The sequence below is a fragment of the Chelmon rostratus genome, chromosome 17 (genome assembly GCF_017976325.1).
Source record: "Chelmon rostratus isolate fCheRos1 chromosome 17, fCheRos1.pri, whole genome shotgun sequence".
Lineage (NCBI taxonomy): Eukaryota > Metazoa > Chordata > Actinopteri > Chaetodontiformes > Chaetodontidae > Chelmon > Chelmon rostratus.
This window is the reverse complement of record NC_055674.1, coordinates 2,849,273-2,870,095: the sequence shown is the minus strand read 5'-3', so window position 1 is coordinate 2,870,095 and position 20,823 is coordinate 2,849,273. Positions and strand designations below refer to the sequence as shown.

The window sequence follows — 20,823 nt, the reverse complement described above, 5'->3', positions numbered from 1 at the left end:
CCTGTATTTTAAATTAATAGCCATGCATTATTAAGGCTTTTTATTATACTACATTCTTAAGTGGCTCAGACGTTACCAGTTCTAGACTCTGTATTGTACTAGCAGTTAACTGATATTTAATAATTGGAGAACATTTATTGGAAGGTGATGATTGAATACTTTTAATACTAAATCTTACAGATCTTTCTAGAGAATGTCCCGGAAAATGATAAGGAAATTAGAGAACTGTAAAGTGTTACCAGATAACATGACACTGACATACTGCACAGCACCTGCAGCCTGTGTCCACAGTTTTCATTTAAAACAAGCTGTGCATGTAAATAACTGTCTTTTCTCATCATTAAATCTTGGCTGTGATTACTGGTTATGTTGTGTGCGTTGGCTGAGCAGTGAAAGACATTTTCATTATATCCTGTAGAGGTCAAAGAAAGGTTATGGAAACGTTAATGATTGTCTTGTGTGCGTGTTGCGCCCCCTGGTGGACGGTCTGTACTATTACTACTACACGCTGTTCAGAGTTACGTGTCTTTTCATGTAAAAATGGCCTTTAAAATATTTCCCAGACTCACTGCGCTGTCTCTCAGAGTGAACTCATATCCGACCGCCTTCAGTTCGTTGAGCTCCAGCTGCAGTTTAACGGTGGAACATGACCGACAGAACCGGCGCTTCACCGTCACTCCGGGCAGCGGGGCTGGTAAGGAAGGGGAGCCGGGGTTGACGCTCAGGTACCGGCGGAGGTCCTGAAGGGGGTCCGGCGTCCACTCGCGGCCTGCTGAACACACAGAAATCTGTGTGATGGATTAATTTACCGTCAGAATACAGAGCTGTGTCGTTGCTTCTTCTCAAATATCGACTTCACTTTCGGAAGGAAAACACTTAGCGAAACTTCATTTAAGAAATCGTGGAATTTAAGGTTCTTTTGCCCAAAAGCAACGGTTGAACATACGATATGGATGAGTTGTACTTCGTACGATTGGTTTTTTTTAGCACCAAACAGTTCGGCATACGTATCATCAGCTAAAATGACGCATTTTAGGACATTTGTGGCTTGTTGAGCAGCTGTAGCACGCATGTGGCGGCCACATAAATAAGGGTATTTTTGGATGAAGTTTCGCAAGCAGGAAGTTCATTTCCACCCATTGACCCTCACCCTGTTAGAATTAAACAAAAAAGAGGCGGTAATTGCACCTTCATTTGAAAACAAAAGGTAATTCAGTAAATACTTGAATAATTGAAAGTAACCAGGTGATTTTACATGTTTGATTTGCTTGTTGTCTGTGATTCCCGAAGCAGCTGTGAAAGCCTCCAGCTGGCTCTGCACATCTGTAAACCACCATACTCCCCTTTAGGATTCCAGTAATTTCAACTGTGGTGTGACGTCTTGGTGTCCTCTGTCCACAGGGTCCCATGACTGTGCGGTGCTGCGCTACAGATTCACCGGGGAGAAGGAGGTGGATCTAATGTCAACCTATGTACCAGAGACCTTCAGGGGCCAAGGTGTTGCTGCACTGCTGTCACAGGTAAGACTTCAACCTGTCAGGCATTCCAGGCATTAGACAAGCCAAGTATTATGTTCTTATGTATGTGATGCTCTTTTTACAGGCTGCCATGGACTTCCTGGTTGAAGAAAACCTCAAGGCTCATATCTCCTGTTGGTATATAAAGAAATATATTGAAGACCACCCACGACAGCATTATAAAGAACTTGTTGTCACTTGACTGCAGCCTGTTTGTCCAGTGCAGCCTGGGACAGAACGTCAAATCAACTACAACCTCAAAGACCTTAATGGACAGAACTGTAAAGCTACTTGATCTGCACAATGTGCAGCAACATGGTCATGAATATTGATTATATTACTGTGGATTTGTCTAAAATCTCACATAGAAATGCCTGATCAAACCCATTAAAGTTACTCACAGTATAATCCATATTATGTGGGAAATAGGAGTAAAGCTCTTCAAACTGCATGATATTGATTTTATTTTGTCAACTTGAAACTCTTAAATTGATCCTTTTGTATCAGATTGCACTTTTTTAATCTTGTGTCTGTAATCCGCCTTAAAAGAAGAATAAATCTAAAGAACTACATCTGTTTCTGCACGAGGTCCAACATGTTGCTTTAGTGGTGAACAAACTCTCACTTTGTGCTGCTGCTGCATCATCCACCTGCAGGCCTCTCCTCCAGCAGGAGTCTCATTAGTGTAGAAAGGTCTGGTCCTGGTCTCCTGGCCTCTCCAGGTGGCAGTAAAGCTTGTGGAGCAGGTAAATGCTGGTTTGTCCATATCTGCGTGGGCCTGGAAGGTGCCTGTTGAGTCCTTTATGAAGGTCCTTTAGTCAGACCTGCAGCAGCGGGGTCGTGTTTTAATCCGAGGGGAGGACATTTAATAGCCTGCAGACTCCTGCAGTGAGCCTGCAGTGTTTTAAACACGTTGATATAAATTCAATTCAGGTTGAAATATTCTCACTGCATGCAGAAAAAGGTTTTTAGGACTTGATTAAAGATAGAAATGTCCTTATGATTGAGGTCTTTGCTCAAACTTAAATGAATAAGTGATAATAATCCTATAGAGGGCCATTCAGCATGATAAGTACTTTTACTCTGACATTTAATTACATTTTGTTGATAGTACTTATGCACATTTTGAGTAAGATTTGAACAGTATTTTTAGACAGCAACGACAGAAACATTACAAGAACTATTTGTTGGATTGTTGTTTTCAGACAAGGAATCCGGATGACGCCGGCGAGCCTCTGACTTTTCCTCTAGCGCCACCAGCAGGTCAAAGTTTTCACTTATCGTGTGAAATCAAACCTCGACAGCTGCTGGAGGCTGTGAGGCTGTTTGTAGGCACAGTGCTGCTTTGAGTGAAATGCTAACATACGAGGAAAATGCTGACACACGTCTGTAGTGTTAACCCTGCTCCATCTTAGTTTAGCATGTTAGCATGAGCTAACATGCATGCATCAGCTTCATTGATTGTTGTAAATATCTGCTTATTCTGAATTTGATGCAGCAACACGTTTCAAAGAAGTTGTGACAGGAGCAACAAAAGACTGGGAAAGATGTGGAACGCTCCAAAAACACCTGTTTGGATCATTCCACAGGTAAACAGGTTGCTCGGTAACAGGTGAGAGTATCATGATTGGGTCTGAATCATCCTGGAAAGGCTCAGTGGTTCACAGCGAGGATGGAGCGAGGTTATAATTAGTTATTATAATTAATCCTGAGGAGGACATTACTGTTTCTATCTAATTTCATGGTGATCCATTCAATAACTGTTGGGACTTCTCACACCCCACAGACAGAGGAAATGTCTAAAGATCACCAGAGTTACAAGAGTTTCTCCTCTGAGCACCACCATTATTCACACCTCTATTTCACCACAATCCATCCGATAGTTGTTGAGATATTTCAGTCTGGACCAAGGTGCTGCCATCTGTAAAACTGCTGTCAACATGAGCTACAGATGTGTGTGTGAGTTTGAACCGGCAGGTAGCTCTGCAGTAGCTGGTGAACGCTTTGCACAGGAAGTTAAATGTCCGCTTATGACATTATATTAATAGAAACACAATAACATGATCACACAGTGACAGACCTCTTGTGTAGCAGCCTCGTGCACTCAGTTGTAAGCTTGTGTCAATAGCTGCTGCGTCCCCATGTCACAAGACAATAACTGATGGCTAAAAACAACAAAAATAACACCCGTTTCATAAGAAACTGATTGTCCTTCAGCTGCGTCTTCACCATCTAGAATCCAGAATCTAAGATGAAAACAGCACATGCTTTACGAACACTGTTTATCTTGGATTGTCTCCACCTAATGAGATTATTCTGCCACCACGGCAGCAGAAGTAACTCCTGTGGTTCACCAGTGTCAGGTCGTCTGCAGAGTCGAACGGAAGAACAAGTGATGGGAGATCAGCAGCTGCAGGAGAAGCATGAAGCTGAACGACAATCAGGGCAAACAGAGCTGTTGAGAACGACATTCTGAGGGCGAATCATACTTTATTTAGCATCTTTGTCACATCTTCAATGACAGTTATGCTTTGGGATCAAATGATCCAGAAACATGTTCTGTGCTGTGAAAGAAGTACAAAGGCTTCCCGCCCACTTGATCACAGTCAGCGAATCATATCTTGTTCCAATAGATGTCAGTCTTACTCCATTATACACATTTCCCTTCACTCCTATTTTGGTCGAGTACTGTCAACGTTTGATTTATATCTCATATTAGAAAATGTTCAACATCCATTGCACCAATAAGAACCCATCAAAAAGCGTCAGTCCCACATGAATCAGAGACGGCAGCTTAAGCAGTCAGTGACAGAATTGAAACAAGGATAAAAACGGTGAAATGAATCCAAATGGCAACCAGAGGAGCTCTAATATGAGCAATGCTGCTGCTAGATTTCAAAAATCAAATAAATGCACCATCAAAAGTGTGGAAAAAAGCCTTTAACAGCATTTCTCAAGCACATTTGCAGACGTATAATACTGTAAATTTGCCTGCCAAGTAGTGATCATCAATACGGCCACAAGCTCCGTCTGATCTTCTCAGCCTCATATGAGCTTTATGATGAACCCAGAACAGCTTGGAAAAATCAGCTCATCCCATCTGTTCCTGAACGACAGTCATGATTACAACACTCACAGATGAGACGGACTTTTTGTTGACAAGGATAATCTCTCCGTGGACGCGTGATGGTATACATGGACGGATCATGAGACAATGAGCCCCAAGAGGCACAAAACAGCTGCAGCTGCATCATTTATGGTCGTTTCGTTCACGTCTCTGTGGTCAAAATGTTTGTCTTTATGGTTATTTTGTGTGTCTTTTTGGTTGTTTTGCATCTCTGTGGTCGTCCTGTGTCTCTTTGTAGTCATTTTGTGTCTCTTTGGGGTTGTTTTGCGTCTCTGTGGTCGTCTTGTGTCTCTTTGTAGTCATTTTTTGTCTCTTTGTCACAATGTTTGTGTCTATGTGGTCATTTTGTGTGTGTTTGTGGCTGTTTTCCATCTCATGGTTAACTTTGTGTATCATTTTGTGTGTTTATTGGTCATTTTATGCCTCTCTTTAAAGTAATTTTGAGTCTTTGTCTTGATTTTTTGTGTCTTTGTTGTCGTTTTATGTCTCTTTGTGGTCGTTTTGAGACTCAGTAGTTGTTTTGTGTCTATTTGTAGTCGTTTGACTTTCCAATAAGAAATGTTAACAGTGCCTTGACCTTTGGCTCCTGTGTCTGGTCCCATTCATCCAGTCAATCCATGTTGGTATAGAACAATAACGTTCAAACTGATATAATTTTCTGAGCCAGTCCAAACCATTGTCCATCTTGCTAAGTAGGCGTCTGACCCTCGTCCCCGAAAGTAACAGATAAGTCGAATTTTGAAGGAACTTGAGTTAAAAAAGGCCAGTTCAGTAAAAGATCTCCTTACTTGAAACATAAAGGATCCGTGTTGCAGCAGCAGCCTGCACATCCTGCAGCTTGCCACAGATTAGTGTGAAGACGCTGAAATTGCAGCCCTCTTCCCTTCCTCCCATGAATAATATCGCATGGAAAGAATCTGATGAACTGCATGTTCCGTCAAAGCCGACCGTGTTACATTATGTCCAGAAAAAGAATCTGGGCTTCCCAGACACACATGCCGTGATGTGCGGCAAGGAACAACACAAACAAACATTCTCCTGTATTAGAAATGTTAATCCAAGAACAAGAGTCAATCCAGACCCAGGAAATCAGCGCCGAGAACTGTTCCAGTGGGGCACGAGGACAGGGACAGTGACTCCATTTTTAGCAGTATGCCTCTCCCTGCTGTTCTGGTACGTTGTCCATTTCGACCACATACGTCGTCCCCGTGGACGGTTTGTGGCCGTTGACAGGCAGTTCCAGCTGTGCCTCGGCATCGGCAGGCACAGCAGTCAAGTACATGTCCCACATCTGCTCTGGGAGGTCCAGCTCCATCATCTTCTGCTTGATCATGAGGCTCTTCTCGATGTTCCGCCGCTTGTATTTAAACTCTATGATGGTCTTGGTGTACCTGTTGAGCGCCGTCACTGCAGAGCCCATGCAGGTGCCAAAAGAGCCCCACGCTAAGCTGAGAAGAGGTTTGAAAACAAAAGTCACACCGCCATTCAAGATCTCTTACCAAACAGCCAAATTAACAGTCAAACTGGAATTTGAATTCTCCAGTCTGATAATAATTCTGATAATCTATAAAATTTTATTCATCAAGAAGACAGTAAAACAATTTTTGGACACACAATATTAGTGGAAACAGTTACTGTTCACCACATCACTTTCTGTTTACTAGCATGTTACAGTTACTGTGTGAATCGATCCAACATATTGTGCCCTAAACGATTCCACAATATATTGGATTAAATAAGTTACCAAACACAAAGTGCAAAATTACAGCTATCATTAGCAGCTTATCTAACAGCTAGTATAAAATTAGCTCACTGTGCGTTGCAGCAGTATTAGCTTGATGTTTCAGTGATGAAACATTAGAAAATTACTGATGCTTAACCAACAAGCAACCTTCCAAGTCACGCGGCACATCAATAAGTCAATGAACACTATATGAACAATACATGACATTTTCATCCCTTTTCCAATAACTTAAATGATTTAAGATGTCTACAACACATCCTGAAGGACCCACCGTACTGTTAAGTTTGTTTTTCACTCATAAAGTGCAGGCTAGTTAGCCTAGCTTGCTAATGCTAGCACCGATTCCCAGTAGACGTGTTATTGCAACACTTGTTGAGTCATCTGCTGCTCGTGTTAGCTAACGTTAGCTGTTTCTCTTTCATGGGTCCAACAGTGCTGATGACAAATAACCACAGCAACAGGAAGTCCCGAACGGCATATGTTACTCCGTCAAACCACGATATGGAGTAACTAATGTGCAAAACCCAGGTGTCACAGAGAAACATCGGAGTGTTAAAATTACACATGGAACTAAAAAGAGCTAATATCGTTAGCGCCCTGGGTGATGTATGGTCGACTACACAGACATCAGACTCATCAAATTACAGTAAAATATTGTTAGCTGGGCGTTTTTGTTGATGGCAATTTTGACCGAACAAGTACACAAAAACACCAAAGATATAGATTGATGCTGATTTCTTTTCAATTTTAAGTCAGTTCGACTGGATGACACATTTTTTCAGTAAATGTAAAAAGGGCTTACACATAAGACCAGCTGTAGTCCCAGGTCTTGGGCCTCCAGTCTTCGGGCCCCATAGCGACAGCCAGCTGGAATATGGTGGTAAACATCATGTGGGCCACCATCCCACAAAGGCCTGAGAACAAGAGCAAATCAGTGTGTATTGTGCAGTAATAAGAACATCTGAATATATGTGAATACTTAATATTTTCAACTGACAAAAACTATGTATTACTTCAGCTACATGCGGACTAAAGAGGCTTCTGATCTCCATGTGAAAAATGTTTTCTTTCTTTGTGATCACAGACCTCTGACTCATGTTTAAAAAGACATAACAAGAACACGTTCATAAAGATCAAACCAAATACACTCCTTTTTATGAGTTTTTGTTGATGTGAACCGAGGGTTCTTGCTGTAAAGCCTTGGCAGTCGGCTAATTATACACTGGATTAGTTGTGTTGAGAGAACAGTCCATGTGCTGCTGTTTGATTATCACCTCCATGTAGGTGCGCTTTCCCGTCCTTACAGCTACATTCAGCACACCTGAGCTCACCTGTCCACACCCGTTATGAGAGGTGTGATCACAAGTGCAACAGACAACAAAGAGGACAGGACGGCAATGCTTTCCTCCCATATAAGAGCAAACCGAAGTGCACTGGTTGCAGTTTTCTTGGAAAAGGGTGTGAAAAGAGATCTGTGAGTGAGTAACTCTGAAACACTCTGCAGAGTTGATTCAGGTGATAAATCTGTGACATCGTACACATAAAACAAAGTCATTTTCTTCATTTAAAAACGACGTATAACTGACAAACATTCCTATTTTAACCTCTTGTTGACGATAACAGATCATGTGATTTCACTCCACTGAACTAGAGGTTTTTGTGCACCTTGTTATAAAGGCAAAACGAAGTGCACTGGTTGTAGTTATAGAAACAAATATGTGCTGAAAGTGGATCTGTGCTTCAGTTTAGTCATGTTTAAACCTGAAACCATCTTTTCCTTTTGTCTCCAGCCCCTGAGCAGAGCTGAGATGTGAGATACTCAGACTGAACATCACCTCCTGTTTGCTGAGGTGAACTGGCCTCTCTGCTATCTCAGTGCCGGATCCTGGCCCCCTCTCATCCAGCAGTCTGCCTCTCCACAGCTGCTTTTCTTGGGATTAACTCGTAACAACAGGGGGGGATGGGAGTCGGGGGATGGGGGTAGCAGAGGGGGGCGGGAGGGAGGGAGCTCCTCTGGGCAGGTCTTGGCACAGCCCAAAACCGCTGCCCCGGCTCCAATCCGATTAGTCCACAAACCAGCAAATCCTCCGAGGAAGCGCGTGGACGCGGCACAGTTAGCTGCTCTGGATGCTCGCTGCTGCCGGCTGACCGTCAGCCATCAGCCAGCCTGACCTGCTGCCCTGCTGCTTCTCTGACTCATTTACAGCAAAGATGTCCTCACTTTAAATACATGCCACATTACAGACAGCGCAAGCTAGCAGATATAAAGCTTTATCAGAGTATTTGTCGACAACTCTAACTCCTCCTGTGGCCATAGTACACTAAAACATAGTTGTAATGATATTTTTCTAATCTTTAGCATTATGTTTTCTTCACTTAGTAACCTGGTGGTCCTCTGATTGGATAATTGAGGCAGCTTCTACAGTATCAATCCATACATATGTGCATACTGCATGCAAATGAATAAATATTCCAGCAGAGCGTGTGCGGGAGTATTCTCAACATTTTGGAACACAGACATTGTTCTGAAAACATGAATCCCTGTGAATTAATCCAGATTTATGGCAGTTTAAACTGGCATTACATGACAGGCTGTCCCGCTGTGGTTTCACCCCTTCGACTGGTTCAGTCCAGCTGGATTTAGCTGAAAGATCCCAGTCGCCATCGCTCAGTATAAAACTCAGAAAAGACGTTTCAGAGGCAGGACTGCAGAAATAATTTCAGGTGAGATGAACGTCAGTGGGTGAGGCTGGAGGATGTCACAGGTAAATTAGATAATCAGAAAAGATAGCATCGTATCTTATGTCACTCTTTTTTTAATCTTTTTTTCTTTAATGTGACAAGCACATTGCATTTCCTGTGACTCCTGAAAACCACTTTATAGATGAGTAATCACAGAATGTAGAAACACTGAGTGGTTGATGACAAAGTGCAAGTGAGGGTTTGATTTAATGTAAATCTTCAGGATTAAAACGTTAAAGTTCATTTTATTCAGATTTAAAGATGCAACAGTTACATTTCTTATCAATTTTACTGTGGCAGCATTGACTATGGAGGGTTAACTAGACATATATTTGCAAAACCAAGCAGTTAGTTTTCATCATTGAAGTCGTTTCTCTTGTAAAACCAAAAAACCAAAAAACAAAAACCCAAACAAAAAAAAACAAACAATGTCTGAAAACACTTCAGATAAAACACTTATCTGGACTTAATATTGGCCCCGTTTGTGTCGCTCTGTTCCAGTACAGTGTCTACTTTGCCTGAATGAGCTCATTACTTCCCCCTGAGGTCGGAGGATGGAAAAACCCCTACTGGTACTTGACTGTTAGTGTTTTTCCCCCAATAGCCACAAGGGGCAACGATGAGCTGATTCCACACTCTAAAACAACAATGAGTGACACAGAGGTCAGATTTCTGTTTTATCATTTAAATGTTTTCAAACAGTATCTTTGAGTTTTATAGGAGAAAGAAGACCAGCTGGTTGTTCTGAACCACCTCCATCAAAGAGCAGCAGCTTCCCTGAGCTTGTCTATAACACCCTCTGGTGTGCTACTGGATACTTATAGAATAGCACTTTACATCTGGATGTGCAGTAGGCGAACATGCTAACCGGTAACTCCTGTCTTCTGTACGGTGATTCAGTTTGACTCGACCGGACAAGCTGCAGGTCTTTCGCTCCACCCACTGAGGTTAACATCAACCAGTGAGATTATTTCTGCCTCCAGAGCAGCACAGCCTCAAAGCAATGTTTGTATAACTGGACTGGGATTTCTATGTGTAGCAGCTTTATCACGGCGGGGGGAGGTCGGCCTTAGCTGCTGTCATTCAAAACAAGTGGATTCGACCACACCAGCATAAATCCTGCTGTTAACACGAGGCGGTGATGGAGCGAAAGAAAAGAGCCTAGCAGCGTTACCTGACAGGGCAGTGCACATGGCAGCGAAGGCACTGAGCTTCAGTTTGTTCATGATGCTAAAGCAGGGGCACTGCTCCAGGGTCATCAGGGCCCCGCCTGTGAAGAGCAGGGTGAGGTACAGGCTCTCAGCCACTATGCACAACCACAGGACCCCTGGAAAACAGAGGGAGGGAGGCAGAATTGAGCTGCGTTGTCTTCGTAATACCATGGCCCTGATGAATAATCCTGCTTGTCTGAAGGCAGAGATGAGTGTGGGTAAAACAGGTCTGCTCCTTTTAGGTCTGGAGATCCGAATCTGATCGTCTGGATCTAGACGATTTATAAAATCAGGGCAGCGGCTGCTGGGCTGATGCTACTGATGCTCCTTGATCAAATGCAAGGTTTTATAGGTATAGGTTCTTCATGATATACTCAGTGTTATCTAACACTCACATGGATAATGTAACAATCCTACAGGTTTACTGTTTGACAAACTCTAATTATTTAAATGTTTACATTTTATATTATATCATTTAAACTTCGGTATTCAGTCTGGCAGACAGTTCTGAATACTACAATACCCACAATCCTCGGCCTGCCCATGTATCAGAGAGGTGGCGAATTCAAAAAGCTTCGTTGTGAATAAAACATGGCGTCATAGATGACAAGTTAAAATTTCACCTCTTCCATCTTTAGCTTCCACCCGCTGATGCATATAATAGAATTTCAAGCTCAGTGATTGGATGTTTTCTGCTGAAATGCACCATGGGAATCGTAGTAGTCTTAGTATTTAAGTATTATGCCGATCCAAGCTGCAGAAACGCTCCAGCTGTGAGTCAATTTACAATATAAGTTAGAATTAAGTTTTAGATGAATAAAGTGTAGCAAATTTTACATTCATTCATTTTAACACTAGTCTATCAAGTCTAAATAACAAAATCAAAACTTGTGTATTCTAATAAAGTTATGTTTGACTGGTGGTGGACAGTTAAAATGACTGAATGAATGTTTCTTAAACTGCAGCGGGAGTAGCCATGTTAGTGCAGCACAGTGTCATCCCTGTTCAGGATAAATCACAGTTTCTCTCTCTCATCGTTTACAATGTCAAACCATCATTTTACGAACCTCTTTCATGTTCTGGTGCAATCTCTGAGAAGTCTCGACAGTCAAACCCTGTGATCAGAAGAAAGAACAGTGGAATTGAGTGAGAACTGACACAGTCATACTTATTTTACAGGTTTGTCATTTCTGAATAATTTCCCAGAAAGCTTTCTTGAGGAAACTTTGCAATTAGGAAAGTTTTGATTTTTGATTTACTGGCGCCTTCTACACTGTCATTGCTTTACACCACATGTGCATTGTATTATTTTTTTCAGTACAAGCTCAGCAATACTGTAAGTCTGACTTCTCATTTAATCAATTTAGCAAAGTACAAAACTGCCAGAAAAACCCAAAAAGCATTAAAAATGATGCAGGTGCGTAAAGAAATGTGCAAATCTTGAGTTGTAATCATTCAAAATATCATTATAGTGTGTTTCAGTATTTATATGCACAAATACAGCAGAAAATTAAAAAAAACAACTATAATACAGTCTATCGACATGTTAAGTATTTTTAGTAGGGGTGGGAATAGCTCAGTCCAAAAGTACCAGAGAGGGTCCAGCATGGACTAGTGGATGCGGAGGTGGACTGGTAGCTGGAGAGGTGCCACTTCACCCTCAGGGCACTGCTGAGGTGCCCCTAAGCAAGGCACCCAACCCCTGACTGCTCAGGGCACCGCACTGTGGCGCCCCATTACTCTGACATCCCTCCACATCAGTTACATGGCTAGAGTTCTCTGTGTGTAATACAGTACTAGCCAGTGGAAAGATGAATTTCCCTGAAGGGGGATTAAAAAAGAAATTCTTTTTCTATCCCAGTGGTTTTTGTGTGGAGTCCATCTGTGTCTGTAAATCACTGAAAATATTCCGAATTTATAGTTTTAAAAATTTCAAGTACAACATGAGAAACTGTGAGAAGGCCCCACATCAGCACCTTCAACTGGATTTCTCATCTTGTCTCTACATGATGTACAAATAAAGTTATCTTACTGTAAATAAAGCACCAAAGAATAGACAGACTCCCCGGGGGTTCACAGTTATAGCCTTCAGATTGATGAGTCTGATTTGTGCGTCCTCCATCATCACTTCCTGTTTTTGAACACCTAGCTGAAGCGGTCAGGCTTACCGTTCATGTCGGCGGCCTGCTCGCAGGAGAAAAAAATGCCCGTGTGGAACTTCTTCAAAAGAAACTTCTCCTCTCCCGTCTCAAAGATGTACTGGACCAGCCGGCTGTCGTTGATGTTGGAGCTGTTGAAGCGGATGCAGAACCACTGCTTCGCCTTCACCGGCGGTCCCGTGCAGAAGGGTTTGGCCACCTTCCTGGTCCCCTCACACCAGTAGCTGGTGGTCACTGCTGATAAGGCAAAAGCAAACGCCACAAAGTTGAGGGTGAGTGCCAGAGAAGCCCGCCGCCCGTGCCCTAGCCTCATGGTCGAGGCCAGGCCAGAGGAGATGAAATGAAAAGGCAACTAATCCTGGCTTTTGATATGTAGCCACCGTGTTTCGCCTCCCAGCAGATATATCAAATCTTCATAATCTTGTTGCGTTTGAGGCTTCTTGGGTGAGAATTCCGTACATCCCTCCGCCGGCTCTAATGATGTGGCACCACCTCGATTAAAGGATTCACTCTCTCCACCTCCACAGAAACCCATGGCAGTCCAGTGACTCTTCGCTTTCCTCTGCTTCATTTGAACTCTTTCGCTCTTCACTCTCTGCTGCTCGTCCAACCCCATCGCTCCTCCCCTTCTACAAATCTTTGCCTGCAATATTATCCATTACAAATGGCAAATTATATTCCAGACTTCCTTTGAGCACATTAATAAAAAAGATTACCATGAACACAGATTATAATCCAGGACAATTTTCCTCCTGTTTACATTCACTGATTTTTCTACATTCCATGTCAGAGCGCATCTCTAAGTAATTGCAGCCACAGACGTAAGATCAAGTGGACAGTCGCTGACATAATATGAACAGCCTCGTATGAAAATCCATCCATAATGTGTGTGTGCACGCAGGACAAATCTCTTCAATAGTCTGCTGATGTGGGACGCACCACACAAATGAAGACGAATTACTAACAGAGGTACGTAAAGGAGATGACAGACATTAGGAGAAAACATCTGCTACCTTTACTCTCATACATCTGTCCTTTCCTCTCAATTTTAATTTTCCATCACATCAATTTTGTCATAATATTCAGTAGCTCAGACTTTCGATGTCGCTTTTGGAAAATCCCTGTCATTTTCAAAGCTGAAATGTGGAGGTGAGATGCACAATTTCCTCACCAGATTTTATTTGGGTCAAGTGGATGAGCAAATAAACAATCTGTTGACACTTGTGTAATAAGACAGCGCTTCCTTCAGGATAAATCTGATGGTTAACAAGACCGGACATAAAGATTCTTCAGCTATCTACCAGCTCTGTGAGGCTGCACTTGGGCACAGTGGTGCTTTCAGCTAAATGCTAGCATCATTATGCTAACATGTTCACAGTGGCAATCTTAGCGTGTTGTATTCCAGTACCTGTGCTGCCATACTATTTAGTATGCAACAATGTCCCCAACACATAGTCACATGCAGCATGCCAAAAATACCAGGATGTCAACTGCATCTGGTCGCATTTTGCAGAGATGCCAGCATGCTTTTCTGGGTATTGTGACCCACAATCCCCTGCACAGCTGATCATACGTTGTCTGAGTCGGTGAGAGCAGGGTTCATGAGTAATGTAGCGCTTGTTTCAAATTGCATACTCTCTGTTTTTACTTCAAAAATCCCTCTACGGACTGAAACAGATGTACGAGCAAATTTCATGAAGGGCCAATGTTAGCAAGAATTAGCATGTATGTACTGTATATATATATATATATATATATATATATATATATATATATATATATAATAGCAGTATTTAAGGTACCTCATCTTGATTAGAACATATACAGTATATCTTTCCCAGATTTCATGGCGACCCATGATCAACAGATGTCATCTAAGGGCACTTTTCATAGAGCACAGGAACAGTTCCCACCATGAACAAGCAGGTGGCGACAGTGACAAGAAAAACTCCCTTTTAACAGGAAGAAACCTCGAGCAGAACCAGGCCCCTCAGTCTTAGCTGTACTTCCTCTTTACTGCTAAGTGTTAGCATAAAAACAGGCTAAATGAAGCTAGTGAACATGCACACGCTTATAGCTATATGCTATATGCTAGCTAAATGCTAAACATGCTAACATGTTTAGCATTTAGCTAGCATATAGCTCAAAGCAGCGCAGAGTTAAACTCATGTAGGTATAAACCCCAACCATGATCCTCTATGGTCCACCATGGTCCACTATGGTCCACTAGGGTCCTGAAATTTGGAGCTTAATGAATTGCTTTGCAGCAACGAGTTTTTAAATTTATATACATGTACCAACAGCAAGTGTATATAGAGTATCTTAAATATATCTTTACATAGTCGAGCAAGACAGAAAATAAATGTTTTTTTTTATTATGTTTCTTTATGTGTTCAAAATTGATACCACAAAACTCCCAAATCAGCAGTTGATAAGTAGAAAAGTGTTCACAGCCATAAATGTTGATTCATTGTTTAGTGAAAGCATCTTTAAAGATGACAGCAGGACTTTGAGTGGTGGCCAACATCTTACTGAGTTATTCCCCCGAAAACAAAGAGATTACTCTGAACATTAGCTTCCATGTAATCAAAATGTAAACACAGGACAAATATTCCAGTTGATGAAGCAGTAAGCCTGTTGTACAGTGAATATTTCCTGCACTCATCCCTTTTTACATAATAAACACCTGCCAGAGGGAAAGTCATTTTGACAGAGAAGAACACTGTATTATCAGGGTATACGACCGACAGATGAGAGATTTGAATACTGATTTTTCCCCTGAGAAGAAGCTAGACATTCAGCGCAAACCTAAATGTTGAGGATGATTATGTAAAAGTGCATGATGGTATTTGAAAGACTAAAGAATGATTTGGGGTTTCCTAATCTGATGTTGCAAAGGTAGCGTTCAGACAGGCTCCCAGATTACGCTCACTGGCTTTGGAGCAAAATGAAGGCTGAGTATTGGATTGTCATTCCAGCTTTAACTTAAGTGAAAAAAAAAAAAAACCTGAATAAATGTGTATGAACTGTCCTTTAAGGCCATCACACGAGTTGGATATACACTCTGCTGTCTGCTGCAGGATTATAATGAGCCATGCATCACTTTGTTCAGCAGCGTGTCAGACTTAAGCAGTGCCCTCTTGGTCCCTGAAGCATGAGAAGCACTGATAGATTACTGTAGATTAATGTTGATGCCAGTCACAATATCTGTCTTACACACATCCTGCAGTTCAGCACTGTCGTCCTCTCACCTTCATCCCAAATACATTAACATGGGTCTGGAGGTCTAATCCATCAGGTTGACCTGATGGCTTGACGTGAGCTGTGGTGAATTTAACTTCATTTGAAAATATTTTCATTGTTGAGTGTAACCAACATCTGTCTGTTGATATTACTGTGTACAGGGGTGGAAGAAGTACTTCAAATACAAAAGCATTAGGATCAAAAGATACCTCAATTACTAAAAGTAAAAGGACTCTCTATCAGAACGGTCCCAAAAATTACTGATGCATGAATGTGAAAGCATTATTTGTTTGTTGCTGCTGGAGCTAGTGTTATATGCTGCTGAGCATCTTGATCTATAAAATATGTTTGAATTAATAATCTGAGTCTGCAAAGTAACCAGAAACTAAATATTTAAAATAAAGGAAAACTACATATTTCCCTCTGAAATGCAGTCGAGCAAAAGTATTAAGTAGCAACAAATGGAAATACTCACAGTAAAGTCCCTCAAGATTGTACTTAAATGACCACATATTGATTTTAGTGTAAACTGTGAGCTAAGTTTGTAATCATCAAATGCCATTTTACAATCAATCAGCTTTATTATTGTAACGTTTGGTGAAAATGTGGTTAAAGAGCAAAAGATGGAAGTTATCAGGATGGATGCATACTTATAAGGTAAATTAGCTGCGCTGTACTGTTCTGTTGTTCTCTCACCTTCATGATGAATACTTTAATGTGGGTTTTGGTCTCATTGAACTGCATCAAACGGCATCCACAGTGGAGGGCTTCAGGATTGTTGGGCACTTGGCTGCCCTAACACAGCACTCATCCCAGTGCTTTAATTGCCTCCACTTGCTGTGGTTTTGGCACCACTGCAGCAGATGGTCTTGTAATCTGGTCTGAGACTATAGAGACACAGATAATCTCATCCCATTGTAGAGGAGCAGCCAACCCCATGCAGGCCTTCACAACGCTCCCCAGCGTCCGGTCGGCCTCGTCTGAATCCATCACTGCCCTGTTAGTGCTGGCTGGACAAAGACCCATGTTAAGTATATAACCTTTATTTACAATGCATTGAGGAACACTTTTACAGGTGTACACAAAAACAAAAATGAAAACAAATAAAACCAACAGAAAAAAGTAACAATAAAACAGCAATATAAGACAACTAGTAATAAAAGAAAATACTCTGAATAAAGATAATTGTAAAACGAGTTGTTTCTCAATCCAGTTGCCCAAATATTTGTATTCACAGACTTGTTCACCATAAATTCCATTTAAAGTGATCATTTTAGTTCGGATCACAAGTCTGTCTTCATTCCTCCTGTGGCTCAGGAGGTAGAGGAGTCGTAGTTTGTGGTTCGATCCCTGGCCTCAGCAGTCTACGTGTCGTAGTATCCTTGAGCAAGATGCTGAACCCCAAGTTTCTCCCGATGCTGTGCATTGTTGTGTGAATGTGCGTGTTAATGCTCGTAATGAGCAGGTGGCCTAGCCACCATGTGTGAATGGATGAATGTAGACTCGTGTTGTAAAGCGCTTTGAGTGGTCAGAAGACAAGAAAAGCGCTATATAAATACAGTCCTTTTACCATTTTAGAAAACATTAATTTAGTTTTGTGTGCATTTAAAACAAGTTTAAAATTACAGACTCCTCTTGAACATTACAACATAAGACTGTCATTTTCAAGATCATCATCATCAACAACATGAGCACATAGATACGATGTAATTTATGTCAAAGGTAAATGGACCCAGGGTAGATCCTTGGGGAACTCCATAGAAATCATGAGTATTTTATAAATCCATCTAATTTATGATGTGGATTGAAAAGTTCCCTTAAAGTTGAGTAACATTATCCAGCATATTACCAGTTGGATACTTATTGTTAAAGTATGTTTTGTCTACACAGCAGTTGATGAGGTTTTGTAAAAAAAAAAATTTGTTAAAATCTAATTGACTTGTCTTTCATTTTTGGTAGAAAAAATATATTTAATATTATCAGGGACTGTCAGAAAAGTTTATCATCTGATGTAGTTTCAACTTTAAAATCTACATGATATTACACTTTTTTCACAAGTGTTATATTACTTGATTTAATAGGTTATTTAACATTACTCAGGAAGTATGAATCACTGGTACAGATAAAAACTATACCCCATTATTTTAGCTATAATAGTACAGTAAGATGTTGTCACTACTACCAACATGAATTAGCTCATAAATAACAACAACTAAATGACTAAGAACATAAAATAAATGCACAATGGATTGATGCAAAGCTCACATAAAGATTCTGTTGCCAAATAAGCAAAATAAAGTAAGCAAAGCAATTGACTGCATTTAAAGAAACAAACATAAAAACAGAGAAAAGGAGGTTATAGTCGCTAAATTAAAGGGAAATCCTGGTTGATAGCATGCTACTTCTATTCCCAATCATGTTTTACAATGAGTTATTAATCCCAGAGGAGGCAGATGGGATTGTAGTTTAAGAAATAATGCTGCGCAAAGTGCCCCAGATGTTGACCTTTACAGTGAAGCCACCTGTTGTGTTTAATCCTGTAGTATTTAACTGTGTCTTCCAAAAGGTGTCATAGTGGTGTGACGTGGTTATCCCCTTAATCTTCAAGACAGCTGTCTGGATTTAGGTAGTGATGACCATAATCCCATTTGGCACCTTGAAGGGGCTGCCGGGGTGAATACAAGGCAGAGGATCTCAACCGAGTGCTGCAGAGGTTTTAACCCCAAACACAGGAAAGCAAGAGGGCCGAAAGAAGAAGAGGAAGTTTCAGCTTCGTGACGGTTTGCAGGATGGGAAACAGTAAGAGCAGCGCTTTGTCAAAGGAGCTCCTGGAAGATCTTAAATCCAACACGAAATACTCCGAGACCGAGCTGTGCACCTGGTACCAGTCCTTTCTGAAGGAGTGTCCCAGCGGGAAGATCAGCAAGGAGCAGTTTGAAGGCATCTACGCCAGCTTCTTCCCAAATGCAGACCCCACAGAGTACGCACGGCACGTATTCAGGAGCTTTGATACCAACGCAGATGGCACTCTGGACTTTAAGGAGTACATAGTCGCGCTGCACCTCACATCCGGGGGAAAGACTCTGCAGAAGCTGGAGTGGGCCTTTGCCCTGTACGACGTGGACGGGAATGGAACCATCAGCAATAATGAAATCCTAGAGATTGTCCGGGTACTTAAACTTTCTTCTTTCATCAAGATGGTGCAGAAAACAGAGCAGCCAATAGCTGCTACTCACAACGTCAGTTACTTGATAGGTTAAGTACTCGACCTTTGGTTTAATTTATTTATTTTCTGCTTGGCGGATGATTTATCGCTTTATGCCTTTATTCCTTCAAAAATGTTTCTAATGGAATCAAAAGAAAACAGTTTTGTTATGTAGCTGCCTGGGATTGTGAGTAAGTAATTAATGAGTCCCTAATATTGTAGACTTGGTCACATGGTTTTAAATCCTTATAAGCAGAATAACAACCAGGTCTCTTGAATAATCATTTAGTCCATAAAAATTACGTCCATTGTCAGTCAGAAAACCCCCAAAATCTTTAATTTACCTTCATACAAAGCAGCTGGAACCAGCAAATGCTGCTCGATGTATGACATTTTCTGATCATTTCAGCCTTAACTGAAGGCGTACCGCAAAGTAAATGGATTCTTTTTTCTTTAGGGTATGTTGTATCGTAAAAGCACTGTGAAACGTGTAAAAATTGCTCTCATGCAGTCAATATTCAACATGATTCCTGCTGAAGACCAGAAGAACCTCCCTGAGGACGAAAACACACCAGAGAAACGGGCTGAAAAAATCTGGGAATTCTTTGGGAAGAAGGAAAACGGTAACGCGATTGATTAACTCCTTCTGTCTGAAAGCTTTTCTTTACCTTCAGAGTGACCCACATGTGCTGATGCTCCTCTGCTTCTGCTGTTTTTCATCTTTTCCCAGATAAAATCTCAGAGGGGGAGTTCATTCAGGGTGTGATGGACAACAAGGACATCCTGCGGTTGATACAATATGATGAGCCTCAGAAAATCAAAGACAAGCTGAAAGAGAAGAAGCAATAGTATATGAGCTTAAAAAGTGGTAAAAGCCTCCTTCATGTGGTTTTAAGACTGTTTTATTTTTCTGTTTAAATCTAACCTGATCTGGCTGTTTGTCTGCTTCACCTACATCTCCCTCTTTTTTTATTTCACTCATTCATGGACTGCATTTTTTGTGTTTGTACCCAGAAAGTAATTAGTTAATTGCATTTATTACTAGAAAACAGAAACAGAGGAACTCTAAAAATGACAATTAAAGTCCTGAGTATGAAACTTTTTGCAGTTACACTGTGTTTTACACTGTAGAAATGCAGTTAACTACATATTTGCTCAAACTTTACATTACAAAGAAATGACCGTATCATACTGTACCAGTGAATGTATATTTTTGGGAAAAGGGTTATAAGAACTAACAGAGATAAAAGAAAAAACAAACTGCAGCGGCCACACTCTAGCTAGTTAAGGCTAGCTAGTATGCTATTAGCAAAAAATTAGCCAAAGCTAACTTACCCATTTATAATTCCTGTTTCCTGGAAATAAAACATCAGCTTGAATGCTCAGTAATCTTAGTAGCTGTTATACCAAATAAATTAGATGACAGGTATATCTTAAAATCATAATTAAGAACAAAAACACCAGATAACCTGGTCCTGCTAAACGCTAACTAGCCTAGCTAGCAGAGTAGCTGTAACTGCCTCTGACTGCAGTGGAATCATGTGTTTTTTGTATTGAATTAAAGATTAATTTATTGATGTTCAAATGGAACAGAGGAAGAAACATGAATGCATTTTGCTTGGGTGTTTCCTCTCTTTTTCTCTTCATTAGCCAGATTTTCATCCAAGTGTAGCGCAAAGTTTTCACTGCAAATGTTTACTGTTGGTTGGTGTAGCTTGACGGTCGGTGGTGCTAATTCTCCAGTCTGGTGCCACCATTGCAGAAGAAGGAGGTGAAACAGGATGATGTCAGTTATGAGCCCAAACAGTGAAAAACAATGCGAAAAGCCTGATCCTTCAGGAATATGCTGTTTATAGAGTTAGCTTCATGCATTAA

The 20,823-nt window shown here is 41.2% G+C and overlaps 3 protein-coding genes across 3 annotated transcripts; 2 read left to right on the top strand and 1 right to left on the bottom strand.

The window, feature by feature from the left end:
* The first annotated feature begins 489 nt into the window (after nt 1-489).
* LOC121621377 (protein NATD1-like) lies at nt 490-2,053 on the top strand. The gene is made up of 3 exons (XM_041957817.1): nt 490-694; nt 1,402-1,520; nt 1,603-2,053. Exons 1-3 carry the CDS (start codon nt 541-543, stop codon nt 1,717-1,719), a joined length of 390 nt encoding a protein of 129 aa, XP_041813751.1. The 5' UTR covers nt 490-540; the 3' UTR covers nt 1,720-2,053.
* A 3,735-nt stretch (nt 2,054-5,788) lies between these two features.
* Nucleotides 5,789-12,813, bottom strand: LOC121620373 (germ cell-specific gene 1-like protein). Its single transcript, XM_041956404.1, has 5 exons — nt 12,510-12,813; nt 11,409-11,456; nt 10,305-10,457; nt 7,191-7,302; nt 5,789-6,092 (listed from the first exon to the last, which is right to left on the bottom strand). Exons 1-5 carry the CDS (start codon nt 12,811-12,813, stop codon nt 5,789-5,791), a joined length of 921 nt encoding a protein of 306 aa, XP_041812338.1.
* A 5,606-nt stretch (nt 12,814-18,419) lies between these two features.
* Nucleotides 18,420-20,480, top strand: rcvrna (recoverin a). Its single transcript, XM_041957036.1, has 3 exons — nt 18,420-18,913; nt 19,460-19,571; nt 19,679-20,480. The coding sequence occupies exons 1-3, from the start codon at nt 18,533-18,535 to the stop codon at nt 19,795-19,797; spliced, it is 612 nt and encodes a 203-aa protein (XP_041812970.1). The 5' UTR covers nt 18,420-18,532; the 3' UTR covers nt 19,798-20,480.
* Nucleotides 20,481-20,823: the final 343 nt, after the last annotated feature.